The sequence below is a fragment of the Gossypium hirsutum genome, chromosome D02, assembly GCF_007990345.1.
Source record: "Gossypium hirsutum isolate 1008001.06 chromosome D02, Gossypium_hirsutum_v2.1, whole genome shotgun sequence".
In the NCBI taxonomy this organism is placed as follows: Eukaryota; Viridiplantae; Streptophyta; class Magnoliopsida; order Malvales; family Malvaceae; genus Gossypium; species Gossypium hirsutum.
The window spans coordinates 3,146,270-3,159,723 of NC_053438.1; the positions used below are offsets into that span (position 1 = coordinate 3,146,270).

The window sequence follows — 13,454 nt, forward strand, 5'->3', positions numbered from 1 at the left end:
TGAGAATATAAAGTTGATAAAGATTTGGTAAATAGAATAAAATATTATTTTTTATTAGAAAAATTATTTGGTAGACTGCCAATCGAGTTATAATTATCATGACACAATATTAAGGGTAAGTAAAACATGTCATATTACAAATAATAAAATTATAATGACTAAAATATACGAACATGTCAAAATTTACGTAAAACGAATTATTAACATGTCAATGTATAATACGGTACGCAAAAATAGGATAATTGCTTGTTTTTTAAATTGAATTGTTATAACATATTATACAAAATATATTGTGAATTAAAGAATAATATGAACATGATATCAAAATATTAAATATTTTTTAAAATTTGATGATACGAATAATTATGTAAAATATAACATGATACAAAATAACTTGAGAGAAAAAGAGGAATAAAGAATTGCATTGTTTGTGAGGTTTTAAAATATTCCAGTTTTAGATTCAATTCTGTAGTATGTTTGATTTAATTTTACATTAGATTTCCTTTTTAGTATGCACTAGTGAACGCTTGGCAGTTAATTTAATTTAATTTAATTTAAAGAGGTATTGCATATACATAATAATGGATTATGATTTTATATTAAATTTCATAGAAGAAAAAGAAATAGATGGTTGAAAATGATAAAACCATAAGATAAAAGAGCTTTTATTCAAAATGCAAAATCAACAAAATATTCATTATCGCTCAACTTAGCATAATTAAACATTTAGGTGTGGAAATCAAATCACAATTTGAGTAGCTAAACACATCGCTTGAAAATGTGATAAGTAAGAAAATTGCCCACATTTGAGTAGCGACAGGTGGTAATGCATTTCCCAACAAGAGAAAACCAAGCTCTTCGCCAGTATGGATTTATGTAGAGGACAACAAAAATTGTCAACAACACAACTACATAAGAAACCAAAAAGCTCACACAAAAATCATAAGTATCTATCAAACCATCTTCTCCTTTATCTTCTGATACAGTTGATATCGTTGATGGTGAATCGGTTTTGGAACAACTTTTATGCAATATAACTCCACAAAGAAACGGATTTCCCTGATAACTATTTTCAATAAAGGTCCCAAATTGAGCTTTTGGTTCGGGAATACTACCTGACAAGTTGTTAAATGCCACGCTGAAAACCTCCAAAGAGTTTAACTCTACCAATTGATTTGGGATTTCACCACTTAAGTTGTTGTAAGAAAGGTCCAAACTCTCAATTTGATGTAGTTTTGAGAGTGACGAGGGTATAACTCCGGTCAACTTATTGTGTGAAAGGTTTAAAGAATGGATTTCACTCAAGTTCCCTAATTCTGGTGGGATATGACCAGTTAAGTTGTTGCAAGATAAATCAATCCCAGTCATATATGAAAGGATGTCGCCCTTGTATGAATAGAACCCACTCTTTGTTGTGAACTCTATTACTTCTTCTAAGTAGCTACTAGGATAGTAAGAATCCATTCCCAAATTTAGTATCATACTGCGTGTTGTTTCATGCTCTTCTATAGATGGCCCAAAGAACCCAATTTCTAGAATCTTCTTCCTTTGCATTGGAAGAGATAAATTTCCCAAACAAGAAGGTATAGGTCCAGAAAACATATTTTGAGAAAGATCTATGATGCTTAAAGAATGCAACTTGCATAACTCAACAGGAACTTTACCATGAAAATGATTATCTTTCAAGAGAAGAACACTCAAAGAAGAAAGCGTGTAAATCCATTTTGGAATACTACCTGTCAAATTGTTTCCTCTAAGATCTAAAGTCACTATTGAAGAGCTATTATAAAAAGCAAGTGATAGTGGGCCTCTCAGTCTATTCCCGTGGAGGTGGACATGCTCTATGTATGGTGGATTAAAACATGATGGTATAGAGCCAGATAAATTATTTTGAGAAAGATCCAAAAATTCCAACCTATTCAACTTGCAAAATTCCATTGGAATAGAACCTTCAAAACTATTGTTGGACATAGCTAATCTCTGCAGAAACGATGCATTCCCTATCCATCTTGGGAGCTTTCCATGCAACTTGTTGTTACTGAGATCAATTTCGCTTAGTGAATTTGGAAACTCAAAAGTAGACACATCAACATTTGTCATCTCTCCTGAAAAATTATTTCCATCCAAATATAAATTCTCCAGCCCATTTGCGCTGAGAATCACAGGAACTACATTTCCACTGAGGTTGTTATTTGATAGTCTCAAAATGGTCAGTGAGCCTTTCGTGATCAACTCTTCTGGTACTTTTCCATACAATTGATTGTTTGATAGATCTAAAAATGATAAATCCTTCATGCCACTTAAACAAAGTGGGATAATACCTTCAAAAGCATTCTTGGATAAGAATAACCGCCTCAAATGTGGAAAAGTTGAACATATACCAGTCGGAATTTGACCTTGTAATTTGTTTTCAGATAAGTCAATTGAAGATACATTAGAAATAAGAGCCGACGAAAGTGAGAGAGGACCTGTAAATGAATTACCCTTCAAGATGAGATCTTCTAATTTTGTGTTGTTTTCTAACAACCAAGTTGGGACTGTTCCGCTGAAATTGTTTCGAGAAAGATCCACATATCTCAAGTCATATTGGTAGTAAAGGAAGGTAGGAACTTTACGACTGAGTTGTTGAGATGTTATGCACTTTGACAAACTAATGACTTCCAGTTGGAACTTTGGGATTGAGGTATAAAAGGAAGGTTCCAATACCATCTTGTTTTCATCAATCGAAAGGGCTTTGAGGTTTGAAAGGTTTGCAAATGGTGCAAATGACAGCGGAATTTGAAAATGGTTTCTTGAAATATCTAACTCGCGAAGAGATGTCAAGTTACTAAAACAATGAGGAAGCATTCCCTCAAGTGCATTCTCACTCACATCCAACACTTCAAGGTTCCTTAGATCACACCATCCTGAAAGAATTCAAATAGTATATAAAAAAATCAAATAGGTATTTTACTCGCTGAATAAATAAAATTCAAAAGAATTATAAGTAAACTCAGCGGATTAAATGAAAATTTTAAAGCACTAAATCTTGGCCCAAAAACAGAGTTAAGTTAAAATATGCCATATTTCCTTTTTACTCTTTACAAATGTGAAATTTCAAAATTCAAGTCTAATTATTAATATTGTTAAAATTATTTTATTAAATCCATGTTCATTACGTCATTTTTTAGTTACATTGTTATCAAGTTTTTTTTTATTTCAAAATGTCACACCAACAAACTATTTTAAAAATTTAACAATTTTAACAATTGAACTAGGATTTTGATTTTTTTTAAAAAGAGGGACTAAATTCTTGAAAATAAAAATATAAGAATTAAATTACAAATTAGTAAAGAGTACGTAGACCAATCATATTTTTTTAAACCAAAAAGTTAAAAACATATGCACTTTGAAATTTATAAAAAGATTGCAATGGAAGTTTAAGCACCTCTCAATGTATGTTTAAATTTCACAAAATTGAAGATTTTTTTTTAAATTATTCAAAATTGACATTTATTTATTTTTGCCAAAAAATGCCATTTATTTAACTCTAATATGTATTTTTATGTTTTATACTATTAAAATATATGAAATTAAAATATAGTTATATTACATATTTTCTCATAAATATATGTTTTTATTTATTTATAATATCATTTTTTTATTGTTATAATTATTTTTTATCTCATAAAAATTCAATAAATTATTTTAAAAATATATTTATACAAACAAAATAATTATAAACATTAATATTTTAAAATGATGAAAATTTTAAAGAATTTTAGTTTCAAACCAAAGTCCAAACACATTATAATGGATGATTTAGAAAATGTTTCACCAAACCCATATTTTACTTTCAAGTATGATATGATATAACTTTATTAATATTTATGACAATAACCGTTATTATAATATATGGGATCAAAACTAAATTTCTAAATTAAAAAAAAGGAAGTTTAATTAAATGATACCTTGGTGGATCACCAAATCTTTCAATTCATTGCCGCCCATATATAGTTCCCTTAAGTTGATAAATGCTTCCAAATCTAGGAAAACAAAAACAACAATTAATCAACTTCATTATATTCTCTTCAAACATTATTATATTCTTGTTAAAAAGACTAATATATTTACCTTTCATATCTATTGATCCTTTCAATCCATTGCCCCATATGCTCAAAGATTTCAAATTTGAAAGCTTGTTAAGGGATGCAAATACACTAGTATTGAAGTGGTTGAAATCTAAATTAAGCTCTTCCAAGTGGGTCAACTCCAATTTTCTACCACCATCTACAAAAGATTTATATAATTTCATCACTGAAATGAATTGGCATAAAATTTAATTATCTGTAAGAATTTAGGTAATTGGTTAAATATAAATGCATACCTTTAAAGGATTGAAAGCTTTCAATTTGATTCCCACTTAAATCTAGTTTCTTCAAATTTGTTAAATTGCTCAATCCTATACATATCCACGCACAATTCAAAAAATCATTATGTTAATCAAATTCCCGAAAATAAAAATACAAGAATTAAATTACAAATTTGTAAAGAGTACATAGACCTATCACATTTTTTTAAACCAAAAAATTAACAACATGTGCATTTTGAAATTTATAAAAAGTTTTAAAAAAAAAGTTTAAGCACCTCAAAATGTATGTTTAAATTTCATAAAATTGAAGTTTTTTTATATTATTCAAAATTGACATTTATTTATTTTTGGCCAAAAAATGCCATTTATTTAACTCTAATATGTATTTTTATGTTTTATACTATTAAAAATATATGAAATTAAAATATAGTTATATTACATATTTTCCCATAAATATATGTATTTTTACTTATAATATCATTTTTTATTGTTATAATTATTTTTTATCTCATGAAAATTCAATAAATTATTTTAAAAAATATATTTATACAAACAAAATAATTATAAACATTAATATTTTAAAATGATGAAAATTTTAAAGAATTTTAGTTTCAAACCAAAGTCAAAACACATTATAATGGATGATTTAGAAAATGTTTCACCAAACCCATATTTTACTTTCAAGTATGATATGATATAACTTTATTAATATTTATGACAATAACCGTTATTATAATATATGAGATCAAAATTAAATTTCTAAATTAAAAAAAAGGAAGTTTAATTAAATGATACCTTGGTGGATCACCAAATCTTTCAATTCATTATTTCCCATATCTAGTTCCCTTAAGTTGATAAATGCTTCCAAATCTAGGAAAACAAAAACAACAATTAATCAACTTCATTATATTCTCTTCAAACATTATTATATTCTTGTTAAAAAGACTAATATATTTACCTTTCATATCTATTGATCCTTTCAATCCATTCTCCCTTATGCTCAAAGATTTCAAATTTGAAAGCTTGTTAAGGGATGCAAATACACTAGTATTGAAGTGATTTCCATCTAAATTAAGCTCTTCCAAGTGGGTCAACTCCAATTTTCTACCACCATCTACAAAAGATTTATATAATTTCATCACTGAAATGAATTGGCATAAAATTTAATTATATGTAAGAATTTAGGTAATTGGTTAAATATAAATGCATACCTTTAAAGGATTGAAAGCTTTCAATTTGATTCCCATCTAAATGGAGTTTCTTCAAATTTGTTAAATTGCTCAATCCTATACATATCCACGTCCAATTCAAAAAATCATTATGTTAATAATTTTAATTTCTACTTAATATTTTAATGAAATAAAAATGAAAAAAAAAAGTAAATCTAAAACTTGAATTGAAGATAAAAATCCTCAAACGTGAAATGTGAATGTTCAAATTTGAAACAATTAATTTTAAAAGGCTCTAGAAAGAATTATCAAGAAAAACAAAGTTATAGCTTTAGTACCTTTAGTATCTAATGAGCCTTGCAAACGGTTGTTGAACAAAGTCAAAGACTTTAGGCTTGAAAGCCCTTGCAAAAAGGAAATTGTGTTGTTCCGAAAGAGATTACCACTCAAATCAAGTTCCTCCAAGTTTGTTAGCCTCAATTGTGTTCCATCTATCATTGGAAGAAAATAATTAGTATAGTTAACATCATTCAAGATATAAATAGTTAGGAAAAATGTTTGTTTGAGAAGGAAGAGCCAATTTACAAGCTTTCCGATGAATTGATTCAATATATAAATACTTTGTTTGAGATACCTTCCTACTTAAATTACTCAATTTTGAAATTCAATCCCAAATATTGATTACTTATATATATTCATGATATGATAAAATCAAATGACTTATTGCAACAATTTTTCCTTTGTTTGAAGTCTGTTAGGAAAGTCATGCACAAATTAATACTTATACCTTTGTTTGAGATGCTTTCAATTTTGTTGCCACTTAAATCCAAGTACTTCAAGTTTGCCAAATGATTCAATTCTGAAATTCAATCTCAAATACTGATCAGTTATATTCATGATATGATAAAATCAAATCACATACTGCAACCACTTTTCCTTGAATATAAATTTATTTTAAAGTTAACAAGAAAAGTGTAAAATCAGTCTACCTTGAATATGAAGCAGTTTTCCTCCCAACTGATTGCCACTCAAACTGCTATTCTTCAAAGAATTCCCACTTAGACGAAGAGTTTCCAATTTAGTGAGCCTTGAAAGCCACTGAAAACCTGATTTATATACTATACAATTAGTTACTTATATATATTCATGATATGATAAAATCAAATGACTTATTGCAACAACTTTTCCTTCAACATGAATTTATTTTAAAGAATGCTATTCTTCAAATAATTCCAACTTATATCAATAATTTCCAATTTAATGAGCCATTGAAAACCTCATTTATATATTATATAATTAGTTACTACAAAACTTAAATAAATAATAATACTCCATTTTTGCAATAAAAATTCACTAAAGAAAATACATTTGAAGTCTGTCATTGCCTTTTGGAATAATAGTCAGTCAAGAAAGTTACTACGCACAAATACTTATACCTTGGTTTGAGATGCTTTCAACGTTGTTGTGACTTAAATCCAAGTATTTCAAGTTTGACAAATTATTCAATCGTGAAATTCAATCCCAAATATTGATCAGTTATATATATATATATTCATGATATGATAAAAGCAAAGACATATTGCAACATTAACTGTCCCTTAAACAAAAATTGGTTTTAAAGTAAAAAAGAAACATATAAAACCAGTCTACCTTTAATATGAATTGACATATAAATACTGTACTTATACCTTGGTTTGAGATGCTTTCAATGTTGTTGCCACTTAAATCCAAGTATTTCAAGTTTGACAAATTATTCAATCCTGAAATTCAATCCCAAATATTGATCAGTTATATATATATATATTCATGATATGATAAAAGCAAAGACATATTGCAACATTAACTGTCCCTTAAACAAAAATTGGTTTTAAAGTAAAAAAGAAACATATAAAACCAGTCTACCTTTAATATGAATTGACATATAAATACTGTACTTATACCTTTGTTTGAGATGCTTTCAATTCTGTTCCAACTTAAATCCAAGTATTTCAAGTTTGACAAATTATTCAATCCTGAAATTCAATCCCAAATATTGATTAGTTATATATATTCATCGTATGATAAAATCAAACTTGAACATACATTGATTTTTAAATCAAGGATGAAAGATTTCTCATATGGAACAAAATGCTATTCTTCAAAGAATTCCCACTTAAATCAAGAGTTTCCAAGTTATTGAGTCTTGAAAGCAATTGAAAACCTGATATATATATATTTACTTGTTAATTGTTTTTTCTTTCTTAGCCATATGAAAATTTTACTAAAGCAAAAGTGGAATTACGACGGATAAAAAGAATGGAAAACTAGGTACCAAGCCTAGAAGACCATCCTCAAACTCTACTATACAAATAAAAACTAACACCAGACCAAACTTAATTTACCTCTTTGATGACCTGATCCTTCAATTTTGTTGCTTGATAGATCTAAATACCGGAGAGATGAAAGCTCACTCAAAGATAACAAAATGCTATCATTCAAGTAATTGAAACTTAAGTCAAGGATCTCCAAATTACTCAATGTGGATGATAGTTTTCCAAAGCCTATAGAAATATTCTTTTAAATATATACAAGTTAGTGACTTTTCTTCCATAAAATAAAATAAAATATAAGTAATTGCAAATTAACGATGGTAAGAGTAGTGGGATAATAAAAGATGTAATTAAGGAAAAACTAGAGGCACGACCTTCATTTTCAAGGTTACCACTTATGGCATTCCCCCGCAAATAAAGACTCTTCAATTCTTCAAAGGGAAGAAACATAGAGGTATTGAGATACCAGGCATTGAGATTCCTATTATTCGTGTTGTATCCCATACTGTCTTCCCATTTTGAAGAATTAAGGGAGAGTTGTATGAGTCTCCTAGTGGTGGTGTTACACTCAACTCTTTCCCATTTACAACAATCTGAACCCTTCACCTCAACCCAACTTTGCAATTGATTTTGATAATTGAAGAAAGGCTTGAGATGCAAGAGAGCGATTCTCTCATGCTCTAAACAAGCATCAGTAGTACACCATCTGCATCCTTCTAACACCAACAACATTACTGCCATCCTAATAAACCTTAACCAATTCCACTCCATCATCATCATCTCTCTATTTTCACTTCTCTCTCAGCTATATGTTACTTTTTGTTAACTTCTATATGTATATAATCTAAGAAGCCTAAGCTTCTTATTTATATACAAGCAGAACATACTGCATCCCACTAATTCATTATAATATAAAAATAATATATAATTAATTAATTCCTCAAAAGTTGGATCAATCTAGGTTTCTTATTTAGGTAAATTCCTTATTGCAAAAACTCTTGGTGGAAATTGGTTAGGAAAGGATGAACGGACCACAAGAATGCTAATGTTAATCTTGAAAAATGAATGGCCAAAAAAATATGAAAAGTGAGAGGTGGACATAAAATCGTGTAGTTGGAGTTATAAAATTCTTCATGTGACTTTCTTGTGAGTTTCATTTATACCCTTCTTACACTTATACAAACTTAGTCTTGACTTGGCTTTATTAATGGAAAATTTAGGTCTTCATTTTTGGTTTTATTCATGGAAATTTTACTTCTTTGATTTTGGTTTTATTAATGGAAATTTTAAGTCTTCAGATTGCTTTTATTCTTGCGCGTTTTAGGTTTTGATTTTGAAAATTTAGTTTTTTTCATCTCTATTATTATAAAATTTCTTGATTTAATTAATATCATGAGTTAATTTAACATTTTAAAAAAATATTACATTCATTATTTTTTTAAAAAAATAGGAATAACTATAAAATTTAATTATTTATATAATATTTTTTATAAAAAAACTATTTATTTCTACTAGACCACTACTTTAAAACTATCCATTATCATATAACTTCTCTTTAATAATTCACTATTCTTTGAACATTCATTAGTTTTTGAAACATAAAATTTATAAATAATTATTTTTAATATGACTTGAGTTTTACTTGAACCATTTTTTAATTAGTTAATTAAATTGGGTTATTAAAAAAAATTCCTCTTAACTAATAGCCCCAAAAAAAGCCATCATGTAGAAAATTTTGGTTTTATGGAAAAATAAATACTTGAACTATTACTTTAGATTTTGAAATGTTCAACTTGATATTGACATCTGATAATATGTACAAATTTCTCATTCTTTTGAATTTTAGTGATATTACACATATGATAATATGTTTGCCACACCAAATTTGAAAATAGTAGAACTTAATGAATTTAACAGATATCTAAAATATCAAATTAAAGTCTAGGAATTAAATCTACAACTTCACTAAAGTACAAGAACTATGGTAGAATTAAACCTTAGTTTATATAATAATTTCCTTCTATGAACCACAATTCAAGTGCATCCCACAAGCAACATTAAAAAATTGGCATGTGTCAATCCTCTAACCCTAATTATGGAATTTAAAAACTCCACTGACAATGTACCAAATATTAATCCTTATTATTATACTATTCATGGACAAAGATAAAATATAATATTTGCTTAAAAATCTAAATTATATACATTTGGTCACCCATTGTGATGTAATATAGCACCATCTACGAAGTAGTTAGAGGAAATTGTTAAGAAAATATCATTCCATATATCAACAAGCACATAATTCATTGCATTAACTTTTAAATGTTGAGTATTGACTTCTAGTCAACTTTAAGCTTATATAGCCCCTCTCATGGAAATTGAGAAAAACAAATTAATACGTATATTCTTGTGGGTGAAAATTTAGTGGAGATGCCCATTAGCTTTCCTAATTAACAAAAATGAAGACTTAGAAAATGTGAAATCATAATCCTAGTTGTCGTTATGGCCCCAAGAATAGGTATCTTAATTTGTCTCTCTTCAGTTTCATAAAATTTTAAAAAATGTATCTTTCAACTTTTTTAATTAAATTGATAATTCGATAACTCATAATATTAAATTTTTTTTATTTTTCAAAATATTTAGGAGAACGAGTTCGTATTCTATTGTGTGGAAAATTTTAGTACAGATTATTAAGTTATTGGAGAAGCCAAATCCAACTTGTTTGACCAAGAAAGTTTCTGTCGTGTGGAAAATTTTAGTTTTGTGGAAAATGGACATTACCATTTCCTTGAATGACCTTCAATTTCTCCATTGAGATATAGTTAGAGGGAGTGAAATATATATAAGGTAATATTTGATGTATTGGGTAAATGAATAATAACACCAAATTTTATTAATGAGTAAAACAAATAATGAATAATAATGAAAATTTTATCAAATAAAAATAAAATTAAATCAGATATGCATCATATATTAAATTTTGTTCGCAAAGTTTACAATGAACAAAATATTAATTTATAATTGAGAAAAATAACCCAAACTTTAAACATAAGTTCATTACTATTGACCACGTCAACCTTAACCTTGAGAATTATTATATGTCAATTTCTAGTTTTTAGTTTTTATATGAAAATTTATTTTTAGTTATGTGGAAAAATAAGGTCTTCTCTTCACACGTTTAATATGCTTACTTGTGACGGTCATTTGGGGCTTCACATCAATTTTCAAAAAAGTTCTAATTGGTGGAAAACTTATGTCTGCTTTTATGATACTTTTTACATGATATTACAATATAACATAGTGAAATTAAAATTAATTGAAATACTCATAAATTTGAACCCATATGATGTAAGTCTAGGCATAAATTTTACTACTCATCTAATTTCTTCATATTTAATTAATTAATATATATACTTTCAATCCTTAACCAAACGTACTTATCAATATCCTTGGATATCCACATAAGATTATGCAATTCAATCTCTGAAGGCATATAGAATTTGGGCCTTAACCAAGCTATGCTGCTTAAAAGCTTGCTAAAATTTGTTAGTAACTAAGGGGTAAATGAATAAAATATCAAGCACAAGTTATCAAAGCAGTTTGACCACCTTATATCTATGTATGCTACTACAAAACTTGCACCATTAAAATCTCAAGCTGGTAATTGGAGCTTCATGTTGTTCTTCCAGCTGCAGGCATAATAATCAAATAAGTTGCAATCATTAACATAGGTATGAAGTGCTTTCCAGAGCGTGAGAAAGGGGGTTACCTCTGGAAGTAATAGTAGAAGAAATCAGCATAAAGCAATGTCTGGACAAGACCGCAAATCCAAGCTGAAAGGCAGCAATCATGTAAACAAGGTGTTAGAAATAACACATATAGCATAGTACATAACAAATGTGTTGGGGTAGATATATTGACACACTCGTCATACACCCATGGCTACCGACTTGGAGTAAAAGATGAAGGGAGACAGAGAAGAGTACATACTTATCCAGTGGACAAAGTGGTCTTCAGTAAAGTACCGATAAATCCAGTTCACTATGTACAATGCTCTGTATGCACTGCAATAACAAGGAACTATATTAGTCCATAGCCAAGAATTAGACATTAGAAAGTTGGTGACCTATAAAGACAAAGAGAGTGCATACATAAGCCAACAAAGCCACGGTGTAGTGGCAAAGGGTTGTTGTAAGTTGGCATCAATGTACCAAAAAAATTTCTCCAAAGGATTTATACAACACTATGCTCTTGAAGTTTTTAGGCATCTTTCAAGTCACATGTACCGACTATCATCGCTGTGACCCCAAGGTTGTGTTCTAACGCATTAGATATGACATGTTGTTTTCTCGATATGAGGAGTTCTCAAAAAAATAATAAAGGCAATATTTTGCATTTAGAAATTCGAGAAAGTGTGCCCTAACGTGCTGGGTTTCGATTTCTCGTTTGACTAAATAGCCAAATATCCTCTTAAAACTTCAAAGTACGTTTTTTTTGAAACCATAAGGTGATCTTGGTTTCGATGGTTTAAAGTATTGTGCCCTAACGTGCTGGATGTGATATTCTTTCGGAACAAGAGAATCTTAAATTTAAATCAATGTTATTCGAGTTTTTTTTAGGATCGTATTTTTAAAAACTCTTCAAAGTTTTCAATCTTCGACACTAAGACACTAATTAATCAACTAGGTACCAGTTTTTTTGAGCTTTACGAGGGTGCTAATCCTTCTTCGTACGTAACCGACTCCCGAATCCATTTTCTTGAATTTCGTGGACCCAAAATCGTTGTTTTAATAAAATTAAATTGTTTATTAAAAACAACCACTTCTCGAGGTGGCCCGATCACACCTCATCAAAAAAGATTGGTGGCGACTCCCATTTTCGTTTTCATTTTTTAAATCCAAGTCGACCCTGTTTTACAAAAAAATGGTGTCAATAATTATCATTTTTAAAATTAATATTATGATATTAAATTATTATAATTTTCACAATTAAAAATAAACTTTGTTGATAATTTTAGTTCTAAGGACAAAGATGAAGATTTCCATGAGGCCCCCCTTTTTTTTCGCTCGAACAATAAGATTGTATTAATAATAGAAAGATGTTGGTAAAAGTAAACCTCTCTCATAAACAAAAATGATACAAAACACCCCGCTAACCTGATACTTCCACCCTCTATGCAAACAACTAAAGAAATGAAAAACATTTCACCCCAAGCTTTAAAACATGCTAGCCTTCTCACCTTTGCCATTGCCAAAGAATCAGCCATACCATTACCTTACCTATCCACAATACGAAGAGAACTCTAGCCAGCCTGAGAAACAATGATCAATACCAACAAAAATATTCCATAACAACAACGGTCAAGAATTCCTCTGCTATTTTAGTCCCAATAGCCTCATCGACCGAAAACATCATGAATGTGCCACTCCTTACTCATCTCTCAACACCCCATAACTACCAACTTCGCCATCCTTATCAACTCCGGCCACGTTGAACTTCGCCTACCCGTGTGGGTATGGAATCTAACGAGTGACACTGGGCAAAACCACCATGAACCCTTCAGAAATTGAAAAACAACATGCACCACCCTTGCCTACAACATAAATCTCATTTTGGAATGAAACA

General features: G+C 28.9%; 1 protein-coding gene across 6 annotated transcripts in view; it reads right to left on the minus strand.

The window, feature by feature from the left end:
* Nucleotides 1-678: 678 nt before the first annotated feature.
* The window catches only part of LOC107942609 (receptor like protein 21), a 170,246-nt gene continuing 157,470 nt past the window's right edge, over nt 679-13,454 (minus strand). Inside the window, exons 1-14 of one of the 6 annotated variants that reach the window (XM_041088043.1) lie at nt 8,204-8,659; nt 7,902-8,060; nt 7,461-7,532; nt 7,209-7,280; nt 6,510-6,626; nt 6,308-6,379; nt 5,859-6,011; nt 5,563-5,637; nt 5,310-5,465; nt 5,147-5,221; nt 4,367-4,441; nt 4,114-4,269; nt 3,951-4,025; nt 679-2,906 (exon numbers count right to left, since the gene is read on the minus strand). In XM_041088043.1, the coding sequence (XP_040943977.1) occupies nt 760-2,906; nt 3,951-4,025; nt 4,114-4,269; nt 4,367-4,441; nt 5,147-5,221; nt 5,310-5,465; nt 5,563-5,637; nt 5,859-6,011; nt 6,308-6,379; nt 6,510-6,626; nt 7,209-7,280; nt 7,461-7,532; nt 7,902-8,060; nt 8,204-8,609 (3,810 nt within the window). In that variant the 5' untranslated portion in view covers nt 8,610-8,659 and the 3' untranslated portion in view covers nt 679-759. Of the gene's footprint in view, nt 2,907-3,950; nt 4,026-4,113; nt 4,270-4,366; nt 4,442-5,146; nt 5,222-5,309; nt 5,466-5,562; nt 5,638-5,858; nt 6,012-6,307; nt 6,380-6,509; nt 6,627-7,208; nt 7,281-7,460; nt 7,533-7,901; nt 8,061-8,203; nt 8,660-13,454 lie in introns of those variants that run through there. The other 5 variants (XM_041088044.1, XM_041088045.1, XM_041088046.1 and 2 more) reach the window with 5 other exon arrangements.